Genomic DNA, 20,984 nt, shown 5'->3' with positions numbered 1-20,984 from the left:
TCCTGCGGACTTCCGTTACAAATTCTAATTGCGTTAAGCGAGCTAGGGGATCCCTATAGAACCTAGAAAAGGAGCATGCGTATTTCCCTCTGCCACACACAAGGTCACTCCCCCGCCCTGGGCCTCAGTTTCCCCAGCTATAAAATGTTAGGTGTAAAGTGAGAAATTGAACTATCTCTTTTCTCTCAAATCCTAGCTCTAAAAGACTTAAGTCGGCCTAGGAAGGGGGAGAAAATTGTATTGAATTGTATTGCCTGTTGGGTTGAAAAAAACAACTTCTGCCAGGAGATCTCTCTTACTCTGTCACTTTCTCCATTAGCCTGGAAAAAACTGCCCTGCGCAGGCCCAGGCCTGCGGAACCAACACAGAAAAAGTCACAGGCCCCCTCCTGCCCTGGCCGCGGGCAAAGGGGCCCCTGAAAGGTGTGTGGCAGCTGCTTCCCTGGGGGGTCCGGGGGTTTGTTGCCTTAACCGAGCTCACCGAGCAGGTAAAAAATTCCAGACGTGTTCTCTGCTGACAGCTAATTGTGTCCTTTATTAATGACCATGGCTTTCAGGGGGCAGGTGGGAGGAGGGAGGAGGCCAGAGTCAGCCCCGGGGGCTCCTTCAGGTGGAGCTGATGACCACATTTCTGGATCCCATAGAAGGGGAAGTGCTACATGAGGTGACCCCGAAAATGCACCCCCAGCTGGAGAGGGGAGGGGCCCCTCCCAGGCTCCCCAGGCCCCAGCAGGGGCGGCTGGCGCCGACAAAATGAGGCAGGGACTCTGGAATCTGGCGGCCCAGGTTCTGGGTCCTGAAGTTGGCCTCTCAGAACACAGCCACCAAGGTACGATGGATGGCCCGAAGCGGGGAGCCACAAGGGGAACTATGGCTGTGGGCAGCTTGAGAGATGCTCCCAGCTCCATCCGGCCATCACCCCCCCTCATGGCACCAGGACTGGGCCTGCCAGGCCCTTCCTCAGTGACCCACGACACCACCTGTCAATACAGCAGCCAGATGTGCCGGGGGACTCGGGCCTGGCCCTGCCAGATGTGTCAAGCTTTCCGAACACATCCGGCTTCCCCTCGGGCACATCACAATTATTATTTAACACTCACTTTTCCAGCATCTGTGAGGCCCAGGGATTATAGGCTGGGAGGCTCCAGCCTGTCGATCCAGCTTAAGGTCTGGGGGCCTGGAGCCCACTACAGATCATAGGGCCTGTTTTTTTCAAGGACCCAGTGAGGACTTTTACAAGCCCCATTGCAGTGATAGCCTCGAGCTGGAGGGAGGGCTTTTGTGGAGCTCTATCTGTTCCCCATTTTCTCACTAGGCTCCTGTGTTAGCCTAGGGAGGAGGATGGGGTGTGCATCATTAACCCCAATTGTAGATGAGGAATGCGAGGCTCAGAGAGGGACATAGTGAAAAGGTAGCTGAGCTAGGACTTGAACCAGGCAGAGGAAACAGCACGTGCAAAGGCCCTGAGGCTAGAGGAGGCCTAATGTGCTCCAGGAGGCCAGTGTGACTAGAGTGGAGTGAGCAAGAGGGAGGGTAGTAGGAGATGAGTTCATAGAGGTAAAGAGGATACAATTACATCAAAAAGAATAAAATACTTAGGGATAAATTTAACCACCAGAGAGGTAAAGGGGGTTGTGTAGGCTATTGGTTTTTACTCCGAGTAAGGTGGGAGCTGTTGAAGGCCTTTGAGCAGAGGAGCAACACACAGCGGATTCCTGCTCTGCAGGATCCCTCTGGCTGATGTGCTGAGAGCAGACTGCACGGGAGGGGAGTGGGGAGGTGGGAGCACAAGAGCAAAGGCCAGGAAGCCAGTGGGGAGGCTCCTGCAAAGATCTGACAGCTGCCACTCCTCTGCCCCTCTTTCTTCCCTTCCAATCTGGGCAGCAGGACGCCTGGGCTGCAGCCCCAGCTCCATCCACCACTAACTTGCTGTGTGACTTTAGGCAAGTCACTGTCCCCGTCTGGGGTGTGTATTCTATGGTCATAAAATGAGGAGCTTGGACCAGAAGCTCATGCAAGTTCTCCTGACTTCCAATGACTCAGACCCCGCCTGCCTCTCCAGCCTCGTCTCCCGCCAATCCCAGCCTCGAACTTCACGCTTCAGCGACCCTGAACTATTTGTAGCTCCCCATACACGCACACACCATGCCTTTTCATGCCTCGGTGCCTTTGCTCAGGCTGTGCCCCCTGCCTGCGATGCCCTCTCCCGCCGGCCGCCCTGCACATGGAGACCCCGTGTTCTTCAGCAGGTCTCAGGCTTGGGTGACATCTCCTCCAGGGGCTTCCCCGCCCCGCCCCCCTTCCTCAGTGCCCCTGGGCACATTGAGGGGCCATGCTGATCTTTAAGAGAGGACAGAATGAAGTGGATGTGGACTCTGATCCCAGCTGCGTCTCTGGAGTTGCCTAATGTTTCTCAGCCTCTGTTTCCTCATCTGTAAAATAGATAATTGTGTTTCCTACTCCCGGGGTGAAGGTGAGGAGGCAGTAAGATTGTACAGCACCTAACCCAGCGCCCGGCACGTGGAGACTCTGGGATCTGTGAAGCCAGTCTAGCTGCAGAGAAAGGGCCTTGAATGAACCTGGGGGGTGGAGGGGTGTCACCCTGGACAGTGTGGCCCAGATCCCTGGAATGGCCCCGCCCGAGACCCCAGCCTCCTGCAGCCCTGTGGCCCAGGGGACTTCCTGTCCACCCCTCCTGTCACCAGCCCCTCCCTCTGCTCACCTCCTCGTCAGGGCCTGGTCAGAGCAGCCTGCCGGCAGCCACACAGCACTTGGAAGCGTCCTTAATTGCTTCACCAGAGTGGGGAGTCACCCTGCAGGCAGATAATTAAAAAGTTCAGAGCTTGATTAATTGGGAGGAAATTGGAGGAATGGGGCTGCCTGCTGGGCGGGCGGGAGCTCTCAGCCCCTACCATGGGGACCGTGGAGGGAGGCAGGCCAGAGCCGGGCCTGGGGGCCTAACGTGGGATCCAGGGGCGGGGAGGGCCGGGCGTGAGACACTTTCACCCGCCTCTGCAGGTTGTGGGATTCAGGGTCTGGCTTCCCCAGGAGACTGTGAGACCCCCACCCCGCCCAACACACACACACACACATGACTGGAGAGGAGACGTCAAGAGACACAGGGGTCAGGAAAGTTCTGGTTAGTCTGGTCTTGGGGCCGAGGGACCTACAGGCCTTCTAGCTTGTCAGGCCGTGAGGTGTCACGGAGGCCTGCTCGGTGCCGTGCAACACACCCTCTCCTTGGTGGACAGGGTAGGTGTGGTGGCTCCTCATGGAGCTCGTAGTCGGGTGGGTGGGAAGGTGGGAGGTGGAGGGACAGATGTTAACCAAATGCCAAGAAGCACGAAGTAGGATGCCTTGACAGGGGGCACAGAGGGGATCTCTGGGGACTCTGACATGGTCTGGGGTGCTCAGAGGCCTAGAACAAAATCTCCAGTCCACAAACAAGCTGAGGGACCTTCGGCACAATATTCCATCTTTCTGAGCCTCAGTCAGTCAGTCAACAAACACTTCCTGAGGCCTCCTGTCCATCACCTCTTGGCCAAACAAGGGCTGAGAGGTGCCAGACAGTGTGGGTACCTGCTGTCCCTGGGCGCACAGCCTGGTGCGGGAGGCAGACAGTTACAGCCGCATAATCACGCAGTGGTGGAGGCGAAGGGCCCGTGCTTGAGGAGCGCAGGAGAGAGCCCCAAACCCAGCCCTGGTGGGGCATGGCATCCTAGGAGAAGGACCAAAAGGTGACTCGGGCTGGAGCTGAGACTTGAAGCGTAAAGAGTTAGCCAGGCGGAGGGAACAGCCTGAGCAAAGGCCCGGCGGTGAGACCGAGCACAGCTTGTGGGGAGCTGGAAGCTGCCTACTGTGACAGGGGCCCAGGCGCGCTGGGAGGGTGGTGGGAGCTGAGGCTAGCGAGGTGGGCCATGGAGGGCAGGCCAAAGCAGGCTGGACTTGCCACAGGCCCGAGGGAGCACCGAAGAGTCTGGAGCAGAGGAGGACCCGGCAGATGGCCGATGTGGAGGCTGGCCTGGGGAGGCCCGGGTTCCCCGCTCAGGCAGAGAGAAGACGTGTTAACACAGTTCCTGCCGCTGCCTTCTGACTTCTGTAGCCCTGCCAGCTGCTGGTGGGGATCCACAGAGCCGGGTCCTGGCAGGGGCAGGAGGGGAGCCTGGGCATGTGAGGGAGGGAGGCAGGATGACTGACATCCCCTGGGTGGTCCAGTAGGAGCTACCACAGCAGGGGAATGACTGAGGCGCTCCCTGGCGGTAACCTGGCCGGGCAGGGCCCCCTTCTCCGGGGAGAGAGGGGAGAGGAAGGGGTGGGAGAGTGAGGAGGGGCACCCTTCAACAAGCTGGGACACTGAGGGCCTCGGAGGCCGGTGTTAGAAAGAGGATACAGGCTCTGCCCTTGAGTCTCAGAGTGACTGGACGAGGCCCTTCCTTTCTGTGAGCCTCAGTTTCCTCACCTCTAAAGTGGGGATAACACCTCCTGTGCACAGGGTGATGTGAGGACCGAATGAGGTTATGGGCTTGGGAGGCTCCCGGCCCAGCCCAGCGGGCGCGTGGTAGGCCCTCAGCGAGAGGCAGCTCCTCCTTCTAGCCGGGGAGCCTGCCTCCTGCTTCCAGCATGGCTTTGCCCAGGACACGGAGGATCGGGCACCCTGCCCAGCCCGGCCCAGGGGGACGACTCCGCTGGCTTAACCTCAGCAGCAAAAGCAGGAAGCGTGCAAAATGCAAAAGCCACTTCGCGTGAGGGAGACCCCGAAACCCCGCCTGCTCAGCCACAAGATCACCACAGGCTCAGCCCTGACATACGCACAGCACAGGCCCCTGAAACCAATCGGTTTTTCCACAGTTCAAGGAGAACGGAGGGCCCAGGGGTGGGTGCCAGAGCCTGTCCACAGCTGGAGTCCACAGCTGGAAGCAGCCATGGAGATGGTCCCAGCCGTGCCCAGAGTGGGCAGGAAGTGGGCCAGGCTCACAGAGCAAGAATGAGCCAGCGGCCACAGGGGCAGCCGAGCCCCAGCCTCCCCCTTCTGGGCCCAGGACTCTTTCCTCTGTCCAGACTCCTCCCCCCAACCCAAATCCAGAACTTCCTGGCCATCCCAAGGCAGGAAAGTGAGCCAGCTGCCCTTCAAACCTGGCACCGCTGAGCCTCGACCCCTCCCTGGCCCCTCTGCCCCCGGCAGCCAGCAGTCAGGCCTGGTCAAAGGAAGGTGTGCCAGCGCCCTGCTCCGTCGTGGCCTCTCACAGGCGGAGCCTGGGCCTTTTGTCCCCATGTCCCAGTGCTTGTCCCAGAATAGGGGCTTAACTAATGCCTGTTGAATAAACTCATAACTCCCCATCTCCCCGCCTGGAGTCGCACTCATGAGGGCAGGGACATCTTCATCTCTGTGTCCCCAGGGATTAGCACGTAGCAAGTGATGGGCCAAAAATGAATGATTATAATAACCGCAAACATGTGTGTAGTGCTTTCTCCGTGTGAACTCGTGGAATCTTCCCAACAGATAGAAGTTCAGTGTTCTCATTCTCCCTGTTATACAGACCAGGAAACTGAGGCACAGAGAGATCCGTCACTGGCCCGTGATCACACTGCTGGCAAGAGGCAGGCCTGGGTTCAGCCCTGGCGGCCGGCTCCACGCTTCCTGCCCAGGTCGTTTCATCAGACCTCCTGCCCTGGTTCTCGGGACGGGGAGCCAGACTGCGGCAAGAGCCCTCTGGTCTCCAGGACCCCAGGAAGACAGAGACGCTCCTTCCCCACCCCCGAGGCCTGGCACACTGGGCCTGACTGAGCAGCGACTCCACGGTGGCCCCAGTCGGTGTGGGGATTACACCGGAGTCTCTGGGAAGAGATGGAAAAGCAGAGCAGGAGGCCGGCCACGGCGGCCTCGAGGATCACCCGGTGCCAATTAGCGGCCCCGCTGTGCCAGGCCCAGATGGCGCCCTGCCTCGGCCTGACTCGGGGCTCGCTCGGTCAATTATCACCTATCCCCGGAGCCCAGGGGGCAGGCGGGGAGAAAATCTGTTTCCCCGTAATCCTCCCTCCCTCCCTCCCGGCCGGCTGCCATCCTGCCTTGGGCTGCCTGGCCACGGGCTCTGGGCGTCTGCAGAAGGCGGGCGCCGGCTGGCTGCTTTGGCCCCAAGCCCTGGGTTTGGGGCCCAGGTTGCCTCTACCTTGCTTGCTGAGTGACCACAGCCAGCCCTGTCCCCTCAGTAGGCCTGACAAGATGGTCTCCTGACATTCAGCCCCCCGATGATTTCTCTGTCCAGTCGTACCTCGAACCACAAAGACCTGGAGTCAAACCTCAGCTCTGCCAGTTAGTAGCTGTGTGACCTTGGGGCGGTCACTTCACTCCCTCTGAGCCTCAGTTTCATCATCTGTAAAATGGGGGTGATAGTGGTACCTACCTCAGTGGGTGGTCATGTGGATTTAGTGAGAGAATCCCTGTAAATCATTTGCACTGGGCCCAGCACCTGGAAAGCACATAATAAATGGGAAATATTATTGTCCTGACATACTGGATGTGTAATAATAGCTACCATTAATATAGCACTTGCTGTATGTTCTAAACTTTCTGTATATTAACCTATGAGACCCACAGCCCCTGCCCTCGAGTTGCTCTGTCCAGTTGGGGAGACAGACCTGCCTTCATTCAGCACGCTGAATTGACTGAGCACCTACTGTGTGCCAGACTCTGTACTAGGTGCTGGTGATGTGGAGATTAAACACCCAGGCCCTACCCCAGCCAGGGTTCACCACCCATGGGCAGAACACAGATGAGTCACATCGGGGTCACGTCCGGTGGGGGATGGAGCTGGTTTGTGCCAGCTTGGCTCGCAAGAGCCGACTGTGGGCATTCCTCCCCAGCCCAGTGTTCAGTTATCTCAAATCAGTAGCTCGAAATTTGCCCTGGTAGGAGCATTTACACCATAGAAATTGGCAAACACAACAAGTCTGGGCTTTTTTTCCCTAGCCATTTACCAGCACACCAGGGCCTACAGAGCGTGTGTCTGGTGTGCAGCAGTGGAGGTCTGAGTCGTCCGCTGTGGAGAGTGGAGGGCAGGCCTCCCAGGGACGTATGTGTCAGAGTCACCAATCCCAGGGGCAGGAGCATGGGCGAGAAGGGCATGGAGCTAAAGGACCAGTGCATGTGCCAGGGCGTCTGGGGAACTGCGAACAGAAGAGAGAAGTGACAGATGGGGCTGGAGGAGCGTCAGGCGGATTGCCCGAGACCAAGGGCGTTTCCGGGAGGCAGGACTTCCAGTTTTAAAACTGGGATGAGCTGGTCTCCCTAGTGGACAGGCCCCTGGGGAGAACAAATGAGCAGTGGAGAGGAATCTGAGCATCCATGCGGCCTGATGAAATCAACGTGATAATGTGGTACCAACCTGGCGTTTACTTGGCTAAGTATCTTCTCACCCACTTCCTCCTCTGATTCTCACGACACCCCGTAAGGGGCATATTCGGTCATTCAGCAAGTACACATTGAGCACCTACTGTGTTCCCACCACTCTGCCCAGAGCTAGGGCACCAATGAGAGCCAGACAAACCTGGTTCCTCTTCCCCTCCCCAGGGACTTCCAGTGCAAGGAAGAGACAGACAGCACACAAGTGTGTATACTCTTTTCTAATATGATGACGAATTATGACGAGGGGCAATGAAGGAAGCAGAGACTGAGACAGAGCGTAACAAGAGAATGGCTTTAGCCAGGGTGGTCAGGGAGGGCCTCTCTGAGGAGGTGGCATTGAAGCTGGGGCCTGAGGGATGAAAGGGATCAGCCGTGGGAAGAGCAGGGACAGCGTCCAGGCAGAAGGTACATGGGGCCGGCCCCGTGGCTTGGTGGTTAAGTGAGCGCGCTCCACTGCTGGCGACCCGGGTTCGGATCCCGGGCGCGCACCGACGCGCTGCTTCTCCGGCCATGCTGAGGCCGCGTCCCACATACAGCAGCTAGAAGGATGTGCAGCTATGACACACAACTATCTACTGGGGCTTTGGGGGGAAAAAATAAATAAATAAAATCTTTAAAAAAAAAAAAAGAAGGTACAGCATGGCCAAAGGCCCTGTGGTGGGAACACGCTGGACGACCGATGGCCTGGAGCGCAGTGAGCGAGGGGAGTGGCCGGAAGCAGCAGAAGCCCACAGAGCCACCCGCAGGCCTGTGGGCCAGGGCGAGGTGTGTGCAGTTACTGTAAGGGGCGTGGGGAGCCACTGGAGGTTTCCGCAGGGTGAGGTGGGTCTGATTCGCTCGGTTCAGATCACCCCAGCGACTGCGGAGGATTGGTGGGGGTGGACCGGAGCCGGGAGGCCCTTCAGAGGCACCCACCGCGTCTATACCAGGTGGGTATCCGTGGAGGAGACTGAGTCTTGGGGCGGGGACCTGTCTATACCCACACACCTGCCACAGGAGCAGCTGCCCGAGTCTGTGTCTTCAGGTCTCGTTGTTTCCTTCCCACTTCTGTACATGAGACTCAGATGCTGGCAGGACCGGGTGCCTTCCTCGCTGAGAAGCTGGGGGCAGCGTGGCCCCTAGGGTGCCGGGCACCGTGCATGGGCAGCTGCCCACACCTCCCTCTGTGGGAGAAGAGGTGGCCGATGGGAGCTGAGGCCTCAGCACACAGTCCACCTGGGCTCAGAATCTGCCTCTGCTGCTAAAGAGCCATGTGTGTCAGCTCCTCTCCGGGCCTCAGCTTCCTCAAATGTCAATAAAGTGGTTGAACTGAATGTTCTCCCAGCCCCTCACTTCATCCATCCATTACCCACCAGGTACTGGGCATCATATTTAGAGTTCACAGTCCAGCCAGGTACTTACAGATTCATAAGTAATTAAGATAAGTACCTCAACCCTGCTTGGGTGCTCAGGGAAGACTTCCTGTAAGAGGTGATACCTACGCTGAGTCTCAAAGGGCTGTAGGAGTTTGCCTGATGACAAAGGGAGGGCTTTCCAGGTAGTGAGAGCAGGAGGGACAAAGGCCAGAGGTGCAGGTGGGCCTGGCGGCGGGCACCGTACGAAGTTGACTGTGTGCAGCATCAGGGACCAGGCATGGGGTGATGGGCACTGAGAGATGGACAGGTGCCAGCCCTGGGGTCCTGGGGGTCCTGAGGAGTCTGGGGAGCTATTGTGGATTTTTTTTTTAAATAACTGCTTTATTGTGATGTAATTCACATACTGTACAACTCACCTATTTAAATTGTACAATTCAGTCATGTTTAGTATATTCACAAAATTGTGCAACCATCATCACAATCTAGAACATTGTCATCACCTCAGAAAGAAACTCCATTACCCATTAGCAGTCATTCCCCATTCTCTGCTCTCTCCAGCCCCTGGCAACCACTAATTCACTTTCTGTCTCTATAGATGTGCCTATTCTGGACATTTTCTTATACATGGAAGCACACACTATGTGGCCTTTTGTGTCTGGCTTCTTTCTCTAAGCACGTTTTCAAGGTTCATCCATGTTGTAGCATGTATCAGTACTTCATTCCTTTTTATGGCTGAATAATATTCCATCGTGCCACTGTGGGTTTTTAAGTGACGCAGAAAGGTCTGCACTTTAGAAAGCTGGCTCTGGAGGATGGGCAGGAGGAGGCCAGATGGCCAGGAGAGGCTAAGGAGTGGGCGGAAAGAGCTTTCTGGATGCCCGCAGGGGTGGGAGGATGGCAAAGAAGAGCCAGGATGGGGCACTGCTGAGGAGGGCAGGCCTAGTAATTGATTGGCTGCAGGGGGCGAGGGGAGGCAGGAGGCACTGAGGGCTCCTGGTGACTGGGGGGACACTGATGCCACCTCCCAAGACAGAAGGGCAGGTTTTATGAAGCACAGTGCAGATAGATACAGAAACCGCAGAAGGCCCAGTGGGAGGGCCGAGGGGGGTGGGCAGCACCCCCAATGAGGAAAGGCTTCTGGAGGAGGCAGCCTGGGGACTCTTAGAGGGGGGCAGGACATGGTGACGGGAGAGGACAGCCGGGAAGGCGGTCCAGATGGAGGGGTTGGCACAGCGCAGAGGGGAGAGTGGGCAGCCACCCACCAGCCAGGCCGAGGGAATCGCCAGCAGATGGAAGAGGCCTGCTAAGCTGGGCAGGCTCTCACCCAAGAGGGAGCCAGGAGGATCCTGGTCTTGGGGCCATAACCCTTTGGCATCTGTCAGGCTAGTCCTAGACCCTCGCAGGAGCCCTGTGCTCCCCTCCTACAGTGGAGGAAACAGGCTCAGAGAGGTCGACTGCTTGACTGGAGCCAGGCCTGCAGCCTGCGTGTCTTGACTGGACACTGCCAGGATGGTGGGCCTGCCCCTTCATCCGGCCAGCAGAGACAGGTTTGTGCCTAAGAGGAAGCAGAGAGGGGGAGGGCAGGAGGACTCGGGGGCCCCAGAGCCATTGCAGCAAAGTGGAGAGAGCCCTGGACGGGCACCCAGAGCAGGAGCTGCAGGCCCTGCCCAGGACTCATGGACCGCTGACGCAATGCAAGTCACTTACAGGCAGTAGAGTGTGGTGGTGAGGGCAGTGGCCGCTGGAGTCAGACCACCCGGGATCCAATCCCAGCTCTGCTGCTCTAAGCCCACGTTCTTGGAAAGCTGCTTCACCCCTGTGCTTTCGTTGCCTCATCTGAAATTGAAGATGACAACATTACCTCCATTATAGGGCTGGGTGAGGCTTGGATGAGTTAGTATGGATTAAATCCTTAGAACAGCACCAGCACTTAATAGGTACCCAGAAACATTGGCCGTCTCGTATTTACGCCCTGGAGCCCTGGTTTCCCCATCTGCGCAGCGGAAGCCCTAGTAACTCCCCAGAGGCACTGCCATCCTCGTTGGTGTCACTGCAGCCTGGTTGGTTGTGTCAAAGTCCTGTCTCTCCCTCACTGGCAGCTCCCTAAGGGCGGGGCTGGAGCTAGTTCCTCTCCGAGATCCCCACAGGCCCTGGTCAGGGTGGCATCAGCCAGGGTGGTGTTGATTAGGACGGTTGTCACCTTCTGAAAGTCCCTCCGAAAGGCAGGCAAAGTAGGGCCTGGGGGGTTGGGGGGGCTGTTTTCCAGCGTCCCTGGTGGGGATTGTCCTTGGCTTGTTCCCTGAGCGCCTACTTTATCCAGCAAGCCCTGAGATTATGACTGCAGCCCCTCCCCGACCCTGTGCCGGGCGCCGTTCATTGCATGCAGCCCTCACAGCCGCTTTATGGGGTGGATGCTTTCTTGCCAATGAGAAACTGCAGCTCAGAGAGGCTGAACTACTTGTCTGAGGTCACCCAGCAGATTGGTATTTGAACCAGATACAGCTTAATAGTGCCAGGAATTGTTCTAGGCACTTTTGCCTCAATTAGCCAATGTAATCCTCACAACAACTCTAGGAGGGAGATGCTACTCTCCCCATTTTACAGATAGGACACAGCTTAAGTGACTTGCCCGGGGTCACACTGCTGACACAGGTGGAGCTGGGATCTGCCAGGCAGCCTGCACGCTAACCACCGTGCTTCCCTGCCTTTCTACCGGCAGGATCTCCAAAGCCCAAGCTCTTTCCACTTGAGCAAGCGGCTTCAGGGAGTACTTATGGAGCGCCTGCTGTGTGCCAGGTTCTGTGTTAGGCACAGGAGAAGCAGCCGTGAATCAGACACAGCTCCAATCCTGGGGGAACCAAGAGCATGCCAGGAGACCCCTTGATGGATAATTATGGCAGGGGGTAAAGCACTGTCAACTCCAGTGAGGGAGCACCCAGGAGGGTGGGGTCTCTGAGAGTGGAGCTGGTTCAGGGGTTGGGGGGAGGTCAGTTTGCTAAGACTTGGAAGATAAGCTTGAACACTGGGGCTGGAAAAATGATTTAGGGAAATTTATGTTATCCATTTACATATAAGGAAACGAATGCTCAGAGAGGTGGAGTTGCCTGCCAAAGGTGACACAGCACGCGGGCATGGAATGAGATCCAGGTGAGGGCCTCTGGCCTATGGACAGTTTAACCGCTTTTGATCTCGACGAGGGACTTGCCGGTTGCAAAGCTCTTCCCTGTCTTCCTCCTCACTTACCCCTTGTATGATTCCCCCCGAGGCACCACAGCAGAGCTGGGATTATGAACCCCGTAAGCAGAAGAAACTGAAGCCAGGAAAGGGGCAGGGCCTAGACCCCAGGCCTCCTGATTCCCAGCCCAGCCAGGAGGAAGGGTAGGGTGGATTTGCACACAGGGCCACACAGGCGTAGTCACCTCCTGTAGAACCTAAGCCCATGCCCTGAGCTGTAGGGCCTGAACCCGAATCCTGAGCATCCCCCCAGAGCAGGGAAGATGGCCAAAGCCTCCGGGAGAGCCCAGATTGCTGCGTGCCCGCCCAGTGCAAACACTGCCCTCCTCAGGCTGTCCCTGGTACTGCAGGCCCCCTTTATCTCAATAAATTGATCCAACATCTCTAACAACAGCTGCTGTTGACTGGGCTCCTATACTGTGCAGGGCCTCATGCCATGTACCTTATATGCCCGTGCCAACGCTCACAATGGCCTGAAGAAATGGGCCTTAGACTCATAACTTTACAAACAAGAAAACTGAGTCTCAGAATGGTGAAGCCACTTCTCTAGGGCCACACAGCTAGTAAAAGGGCAAGCTGGGACTCAAACCCATGTCTGCTGCTTCCAAAGCCAGCGTTCTTTCCTGCTCCACCACACTGCCTCTCTGCATGCCCTGCTCCGTGCTAGAACTTTTCTTCTGTAGTGTGATCATCTCGATCATCTGAGACTCAGGAATCTAGTTACGAGAGTCAGAGCCCAGCCAGGCGTTAGTGAGCAAGACTGGGCCGTGGGTGCTGACCCAGACCTCTCAAAGTCTCCAGCCCGAATCAGGGTTGAGCCTAGAAGCTGCGGCACTGCCAGGCTGGAGGAGGCAAGGAAGGGTTAATGAGGGCCCCAGCTGAACCCACAGACGGCTGCAGAGACAAGAAACCAGGTAGCCTGGAACCTTCTGGGCACAGCTAGGACTGCCTCCTTGGAGCCTGGAGACCCCAAGAGCTTCAGTAGATAGGTGTCCCAGCAATGAGGCTGTGGAGCCCCTCCATGAGGCTACATGACCCCTCTGTGATGCTATGTCGCCCCTCCATGATGCTGTGTGGTCCCTCTGTGAGACTGTGTGGCCCTCTGTGAGGCTGTGTGGCCCCTCCGTGAGGCTGTGTGGCCCCTCTGTGAGACTATGTGGCTCTCCGTGAGGCTGCGTGATGCTGCATGGCTCCTCCGTGGGGCTGCGTGGCCCCTCCATGGGGCTCTGTGGCCCCTCCAAGAGGCTGCATGGTCCTTCTGTGCCTTGTGGCCTCTCTGAGTCCTCACCCAGTTTCCCCAGTGACTCTCCCCGTCTTCTCTCCCAGGCTGCCCATCTGGAACCTTCAAGGCCAACCAAGGGGACGAGGCCTGCACCCACTGTCCCATCAACAGCAGGACCACTTCAGAAGGGGCCACCAACTGCGTCTGCCGCAACGGCTACTACAGGGCAGACCTGGACCCCCTGGACATGCCCTGCACAAGTACGTCCGGGGCCCCTTGAGGGCGACGCCTGACCGAGGCCCGAGTCCACCTGCGGAAACGCTCGGGGCGAGGGCTGGGCAGCTGTCCTGCTATCGCCAGCCTTTCCTTAGTGAGGAGCAGCCAGTTGCCTGGTGGGAGGGGAAATGGAAAACGGGTTGGAAAAGGACCATCCTGGGGTAGTCGTGCTGCCAACATGCAGATACCACGGAGCTGGCATCTGGCTCCTCACCCCCTTCTGCTACGTCACATGGAGGATAAAGTCAAGGTCTTGATTCACAAAGGGACAGAGAAAGGGAGGCTTGGCAGAAGAAGAGCCAACACAGGTGGCGTCTGTGGCAGAAAAGGCTGCCCAGAGTTGTAACCTGGCAGCAGCTGCCTGAATCACAGGCCAAGGTTCTCTAAGAAAGGGGTGACTGCAGGGCAGTGTTACAGCCCCTGTATCAGACAGGAATGGCATTCAGCTGCAAGGAGCAGAGAGCTGACCCCAGGGGCTTAAACTGTAAGGATTTATGCTCTCACATAATAGGAGCCCAAAGATAGGCAGTCCTGGATAGTATGGTCAATCCATGGTGTTCTCTGGGACCTGCCTCTTCCTTTCTGCTCTACCATCCATAGCATATGGTTTCTATCCTTCAGGTCACTTCATACTCCAACGTTGCTGCTGACATTCCAGCCATCACACACATTCTAGGCAGCAGAAAGAAGGAAAGGGACAAAGGGATGTGCGATAGCTGTCTCTGTTTAAGAAAAAGTCTTAACCAACAATTTCTGCTGTATATCAGTGGCCAGCACTTAATCAGAGGAGCCTGAGGAATACCATCTTACAGCTGGACATATTGCCACCCTGAATAAAATTGGGCTCTGTTATAAGGAAGAAGGGGAAATAGATATTGTTGGGTATCCCCAACACAAAAGACAGTCCCTGGTCACAAACACGAGGAGTTTGGAGTCTGGGGAGAAAGGTTTAAGCAGATGTGCAGCAGGATAAGAGTTATATTCTAGAAACATCTCTGGTGGATGGAGAGGAGAAAGGATTTGGAGGAGGCCTTTCGGGAGGCCTGGCTGGAGCCAGAGCAGTGGGCACACTGTGATCTCTTGGGGAACGCACCCCCACAGTCCCTGCTGACCGACATCTCTGCCTCTCCCCAGCCATCCCCTCTGCACCCCAGGCCGTGATCTCCAGTGTCAACGAGACCTCGCTCATGCTCGAGTGGACCCCGCCCCGCGACTCGGGGGGCCGCGAGGATCTCGTCTACAACATCATCTGCAAGAGCTGCGGCTCGGGCCGGGGCGCCTGCACCCGCTGTGGGGACAACGTGCAGTACGCCCCTCGCCAGCTGGGCCTGACCGAGCCGCGCGTCTACATCAGTGACCTGCTGGCCCACACCCAGTACACCTTCGAGATCCAGGCCGTGAACGGCGTCACCGACCAGAGCCCCTTCTCGCCTCAGTTCACCTCCGTGAACATCACCACCAACCAGGCAGGTAAGCACTTCAGACGCAGGCTCCGGGCGGGGCCAGGCTGTGCCGTGCCAGACGGGGATCCCGCCAGGCCTCGTGGAAGACCCCTCACCTCTGTGCACTGGTTTCCTCCTTTCAGAGGCTGTTCTGGGATCCCATCACCTGGGAGCGCACGTGTCACCTCCGCATGCAGAGGTGTTGATAATCCCTGCTGTCACTTACTGAACGTGTGTTGTTGAAAGTAAAGGGAGCTGCTCTAACAAAAAGGCCCAGGGGTCGGAGGCTTAACCAACACAGAGACGCATTTCCCTCTCATGGAGGGGTCCAGGGGTGATCAGTCCAGGTTGGTGGGGTAGCTCTGACCTCCATGGAGATTCGGGGATCCAGTTCCCTCATCTCATTGTCTCACCGCCCTCCGTGCTCCTCGTCTGCGTGGCGGAAGCCGAATCGCAGGCAGGTCTGTGCTCCCGCCCGCAGGAAGGGTGAGCAGACCCAGGGCGCCCATGTGTTTTAAGCGAGGCAGGCGCAAGGGGCCCCCATCACTCCTGTGCACGTTCCACTGGGAAGATCTCGGTCACGTGGCCTCACCGAGCACCAAGGAGGTTGGGAGACGTGGTCCCTCCCAGCCTAACGTAAATCTCCATCACAGTGTTGGGAGGGAGACATCAGTGGACATCCAGCAGTTTCCACAGGGGCCTCCTGGAACCTTCCGCCCACTCCATCTAACTCCAGCGAGACTCTCCCCTAAGCTCACCTTTAGTAATCCTGTCTGTGACCCCAGGTCGCCCTCCATCTTCCGCCCTGCTTTCCTTCGCAGCAAAAAAGTTACCAGCAATGCAGTCTCACACCACCCCCTTCTCTCTTCAGTCCACTCCCCATAGCTTCCGGCCCTTCTCTCCACCGAGACCACTGTCCTCAGGGTCACCTGAAACCACCATGTGCCCAGGTGCAGGAGACACTTCCCAGCCTCATCCTCCAACCAAGAGCCATGTGAGACTTTCAAGGACTTTATGGTACCTGTGGGTTGAAGACACAGTGGTTGGCCCCTCAGTTATTCACTGTGAATGTGCCCCTCAGTTATTCACTCAACAACCCTTGCCAAGCCCCTGCTGTGAGCGTGGTCTGGCCCCTGTCCAAGGAATGACCGAGAGAGGTCAGGCTCCAGGAAAGAAAGTGAGTGGGCTCCTCAGCTTATCTTTCTGATGCTGAGTGGGACCCCCACAGTAAGCGCTCAGGGGATCCAGAGATGGAGATCCAGAAGACTTCCTATAGGAGGCAGGATTTGACCTGCAGTTTAAAGGACCAATAGAATTTCGAAGGGAGCGACAGAGAGAAATGGAATTTGAGAAGGGGGAAGGGCATGCACAAGGACATGGAAGGACAGGGGCCACCAGCTCCACCTGGTTGAGGGGTGCTTCCCACACATGACCTCACTGCATCCCCCTGGCCTCCCTGAGTTGGAGGCATCCGTGTCCCCATTTTACAGAGGATGCTTAGAGAAGTCGAGTCACAAAGCAGGAAAAGTAAGAGGCAGGATTAACTAGGTCTAATGAACTCCAGTGCTCGGGCAAAATCCAGGCTATGTCTAGGAACCCTGAGTGTGACCATGGGTCTGACTGTGCATGGGTGTGTGTATTTGTGAGAATGTGTGGGTGTGTCATTGTATGTGTTTGGGTGACCATGTGTTTGTGATTGCATGTGACTGTGGCCGTGTGGCTTCTTATTTGTACATGCACTCGTGAGCATGGCTGTGTCTGAATCTGAGGGGCGTGCAGGGGGTGTGTTGAGCACAAGTTTGTGTGTCTGAATGTGGCTCTGCCTGTCTGTGCGTTTGTGTCTGAGAAGGAGTGCGGTTTTGTCTGTGACCATTTGTGGTGTTGCTGTGGCTGAGAGGGCATGCATGTGATCACGTGTCTGCCCTTCGTGCAGGGCCATGGGTGGATTTAAGCCCCCTGAGGTTGGGGTCCAGATGGGGCTGACTCAAGGTGGGCAGTCTGAGAACCCTCAAAAGCCAGCAGCTGTTGGCAAAGACACCCCCAGATTATGAAGCCTCCGCTATGACAAAGCTGAGAGGTGGGGAAGCCTGGGCTTCCAAGGGGGGTGGAGGGGAGAAGCTAGAAATTCCCCAGAGCCCCTGGAGTTCTTTCCCTGGCTGTGGGGGCCTCCCCTGCATCCATTTGGGAGCCTTGAGGATGAACTGCCTACTCGAGAAGCCTCAGCTCATTAGCAGCAAAGGGTGGAGTCTGGGCTCCTCGGATGGAAGCCTCCCGTCTGGAGCTGGAAGTTCCCAGAGAACAGAGATGGGGCAGAGTGGAAGTGAGGGGCTCCCAGAGAGGAGGGTACAGAGGGAGCCCTTAGGATTGAAGGTCAGAAGCAGTGAGAAAGAAGCACTGGGTTAGGAGCCGAGGACCTGAGTTTGAAGCCCAGTTTCGCCATCCATTTGCTGTGTGACCTTAGTGTATTGGTCAGTTATTGCTGCAATAATGCTGCATAACAAAACCACCCCCAAACTCAGTAGTTTCCAACACTAAGTATTTATTTTCTCGCTCACTAGTCTGTGGCTCAGCTAGGGTTTAGCTGATCTGCGCCAGGCTCTCTGTGCTGGGCAGGACTCCAGAATGTGGGTTGGATTTGGTCTGTTCCACATGTCTCCTCATTTTCCTTGGACCAGCAGCTGCCCAGGCTTACTGCTCTCATGGTGAATGGTGGGAGTGCAAGTGGCCAAGCTGTGCCACACGACACATACCTTTGCCTGTGGTGCAGTTGCTCCCAGTGAACGAGCCCTGCAGAGTTACTGGGCAGATGCTGTGAGTGCATAATCCTGTTACAGGAGAGGAAGAGCTGAGATAGTGGATGCAACCCATCACACGTGTGAAAATCACTCCTCCTCTGGACCTCAGTTTCCCCAGCAAATTGTGCATTGGAACTAGAGGAGAGCTTTCTCAGAACACAGGTTCCCGGACGCCACCCACACCTGCTGAATCGGAACCCTAGGACTAAGCCCTGGGAATCTGCATTTCTAACAAGTGGCTTGAGTGTTTCTTACCATCAGACAAATTTGGGAAACTTAGGTCCAAGTGAGTCTACACCCCTGTCAGCCCTCAGAGCCCTGATATTTCTGGATCATAACGACCCTTTCCCCCTCCTCTTTGTTCCAAGCCCGTTGACAAGCCCCAGTCTCATAGATGCCTGGAGCAGCTGGGGGCTGTGCGGCCACACCGCACTCACATCACGTCATCCCCCTTTGCAGATGAGGAAACAGAGGCCCAGAGAAGTGGAGTCATTTATGTAAAGTCCCACTACGGAGTGGCCTCAACTAAGATTTAAACCCAGGACTGTGGGACTCCAAGTCTACACTGGAGAAGACACAGTTCCTGCCATTGGGGATTCATGTCCTGCTTGGGAAGATGAGCCACGGACAGAGTCTACTTATAAGATAGCACCAAGGAGGGGTCAGGAGGTGAGGGAGATCACAGGCAGGAGAGATCATTGCCTCCTGGAGAATGGGAGAAAGGCATGCCATGGAAGGCTTCCTGGGAGAGGAGGCATTTGAGCTTGGCTCTGAAGAATGGAGAGGCTTCTAACAAGCAGAGATGGAATCATGGAGGGAGGGAGGTGTCCCAGTGGAGGGAAGTACAGGAGCAGGCTGGAGGGAGAGTTCTCCTTTCTGTTCCTCCTAAGCACCAGGCTCCTCTGCCACAGGGTCTTTGCACATGCTGTTCCCTCTGCATGGAATGACTTTCCCCCTTCCTCTTCCTTCAGACCTTAGCTCATCTTCGTTGACCTTCCTGACTTGGTCACATGCCCCCATTTCATTCCTGTCTGTCTCCCCTACCATCACCGCTCAGTGGCATATGAGGGGTCTGCTTTTCCTCACCACGGTTTTCCCAGAACCTAGACAGGGGCACACCCCAGTGAATGCTCGGTGAACATTTGCAGAAAGGTTCAGAGAAGCATGGAGTGAGGTGGGGTGTGGAGAAGTACGATAAGGCTGGAGAACAAGGCTGGGGACTTGATTTCCAGACAAATGCATTCAGTGGTCGGTTTTAATCAGACCCTAAAATTCAATATATAAATATCTAGCTCATTGCCTTAAAAGGAAAAAGTATTTCTTTTGGGCTAGTGACTGGGCCTTGCTCGCAATCCCTTGGCATTCGCCGGGGCCAGAGCTGTCTTCTGACTTCATAAAGCCGTCACGCCGCCTTCGAACTACACTCTGCCATCCCAGAACGCCTTTCCGCCCCATATTCGTGAGTCCTCTCGGGGGGCCCTGGAGGGAAGAAGCCGGGCTGAGCTGCGTGTCCCCACTTCAGGACTAGGAAACAGGCCTTGGGAGAGGTCACTCAGCTGGGAAGGGGCAGACCCGAGATTCAGTCTGGCTGTGCAGAGTCGGTGGCCTCGACACACAAACAAGACAACGTTGAGAGGGACGGGACAGGGAGGGCGAGCCTCAGGGTGGGCATCAGAGGAGAGCCTCTCTGAGGAGGGGGCATTTCAGCTGAGATCCAAACGACAAGGCAGAGCCAGGCGTGCAGACCTGGGTGGGTGGGGGGGACATGTGCAGCATCCAGTGATGGGGGCTGGTCCTCAGGGTCACATCCAGTGCTCCTGGCTGCGCTCCAGGGCTGCTCCGGACACAACCTTAGCCAGAGTGAGCTCTGAGTGGCCGCTCCTCTGCCCGGTTTCCTGAGGTGGTGGGAAGAGGGGAGAAGGGTCTGGACTTTGGAATCAGGCAAGCAGACTTGGCTTTGAATCAAGCCTGCTGCTCACCGGCACGTAGCCTCGGACAGGTCACTTAACCCGCGTCTGACCACGTCTTCCTCGCAGGGACCATCACTCCCGCCTTGGGGGCTGCTGTGAGGCTCTGAGCTCATGTCCTCAAGGTGCCTCGCAGGCTGCACTCAAAGAGAGGAGGTCACCCTGTCTTCACTCTCATCATCATAATAGCTCCCATTTATCCAGTACTGACTGTGTGCCGGACACCATGCCGAGTCCTTGACGCTGACTCTTCACAGCAGTGCTCGGAGGTGGGCCCTGTTATTCTCCCGTCTAGGTAAGGAAAGCGAGGCGTCGAGAGTTAAGCGACATGCCTGCAGTCACCAGGCCATCAGGGGCAGAGCCTAAATAATTGTGTCACTGCAAACTCGGGCCCCTGTTGGCCGGACCCAAGCCTTCTGCAGAGGTGGGGCAGCTGTGCGCATGGGCCTGTCCACACAGCCTGGCTGGGCAAACACCTGGACTAAACGGCAGATTGACCCATCGGAAGCTTCCCTGGCATCACGTCCTAGTGGGTCGCGTGGGAGGAAGGCATCAGTGTTGGGCTTCACAGACTCTGCCCTCATCCAGCCCTTTCCAAGCCACGTGACCAGGCTGTCAAGGAAACTCACTTCTCCGAGCCTTAGTGTCCTTGCCCTTATAATGGGCATTTATCTGTCTTTTCAGCTCTGCCAGATGGTTGCGAGGTTAGCAATAATCTGGACGAGACGCCCAGCCCCATACATGGTGGCTAGACTTAAAGTGAAATCTGGTGTGTTCCTTTCCTATGACTGCTAAAATACCACCAACTTAGCATCTTAGAACGACACAGTTCTTACCTTATGGTTCTGGAGGGCAGAAGTCCAGTCTGGATCTCACCAGGCTGGAATCAGGGTGTCGGCAGGGCTGTGTGCCTGGCTGATGTCTCTAAGGGACAGTCTGTTTCCTTGCTCATTCAGGTGTTAGCAGAATTCCGTTCCATGTGGTTGTAGGAGTGAGGGCGCCGTGTCCTTGCTGACTGGCAGGTGGGAGCTGCCCTTCGCTCCCAGAGGCCTCTGTCCGGTCCCTGCACGTGGCCCCCTGCCTCTCCGAAGCAGCACTGGGGCGTCGAGTCCTCGTCACGCTCCAGCTCTCTGGTCTCTGACTCTCAGCTGGGAGATCTTCTTCTCTTTTAAGGACTTAAGCGATTAGATTGGGTCTACCTGGATAATCCAGGATAATCTCCCCATCTCCAAGGCCATAACCTTAATCACATCCGCAAAGTCCTTTTTGCCATGTAAGGTAACATATTCACA

The 20,984-nt window shown here is 56.6% G+C and overlaps 1 protein-coding gene across 4 annotated transcripts in view; it reads left to right on the top strand.

Moving 5' to 3' along the window:
* Positions 1–20,984, top strand: part of EPHB2 (EPH receptor B2) — a 183,722-nt gene that overhangs the window by 128,418 nt on the left and 34,320 nt on the right. For all 4 annotated transcript variants that reach the window (XM_087446595.1, XM_087446594.1, XM_087446593.1 and 1 more), the window contains exons 4-5: positions 13,317–13,472; positions 14,623–14,958. In XM_087446595.1, the coding sequence (XP_087302721.1) occupies positions 13,317–13,472; positions 14,623–14,958 (492 nt within the window). The remainder of the gene's footprint in view (positions 1–13,316; positions 13,473–14,622; positions 14,959–20,984) is intronic.

Source organism: Ceratotherium simum, chromosome 22, assembly GCF_057802395.1.
Source record: "Ceratotherium simum simum isolate JZ-2026a chromosome 22, ASM5780239v1, whole genome shotgun sequence".
NCBI classification, from domain to species: domain Eukaryota; kingdom Metazoa; phylum Chordata; class Mammalia; order Perissodactyla; family Rhinocerotidae; genus Ceratotherium; species Ceratotherium simum.
This window is presented reverse-complemented; position numbering and strand designations above follow the sequence as displayed.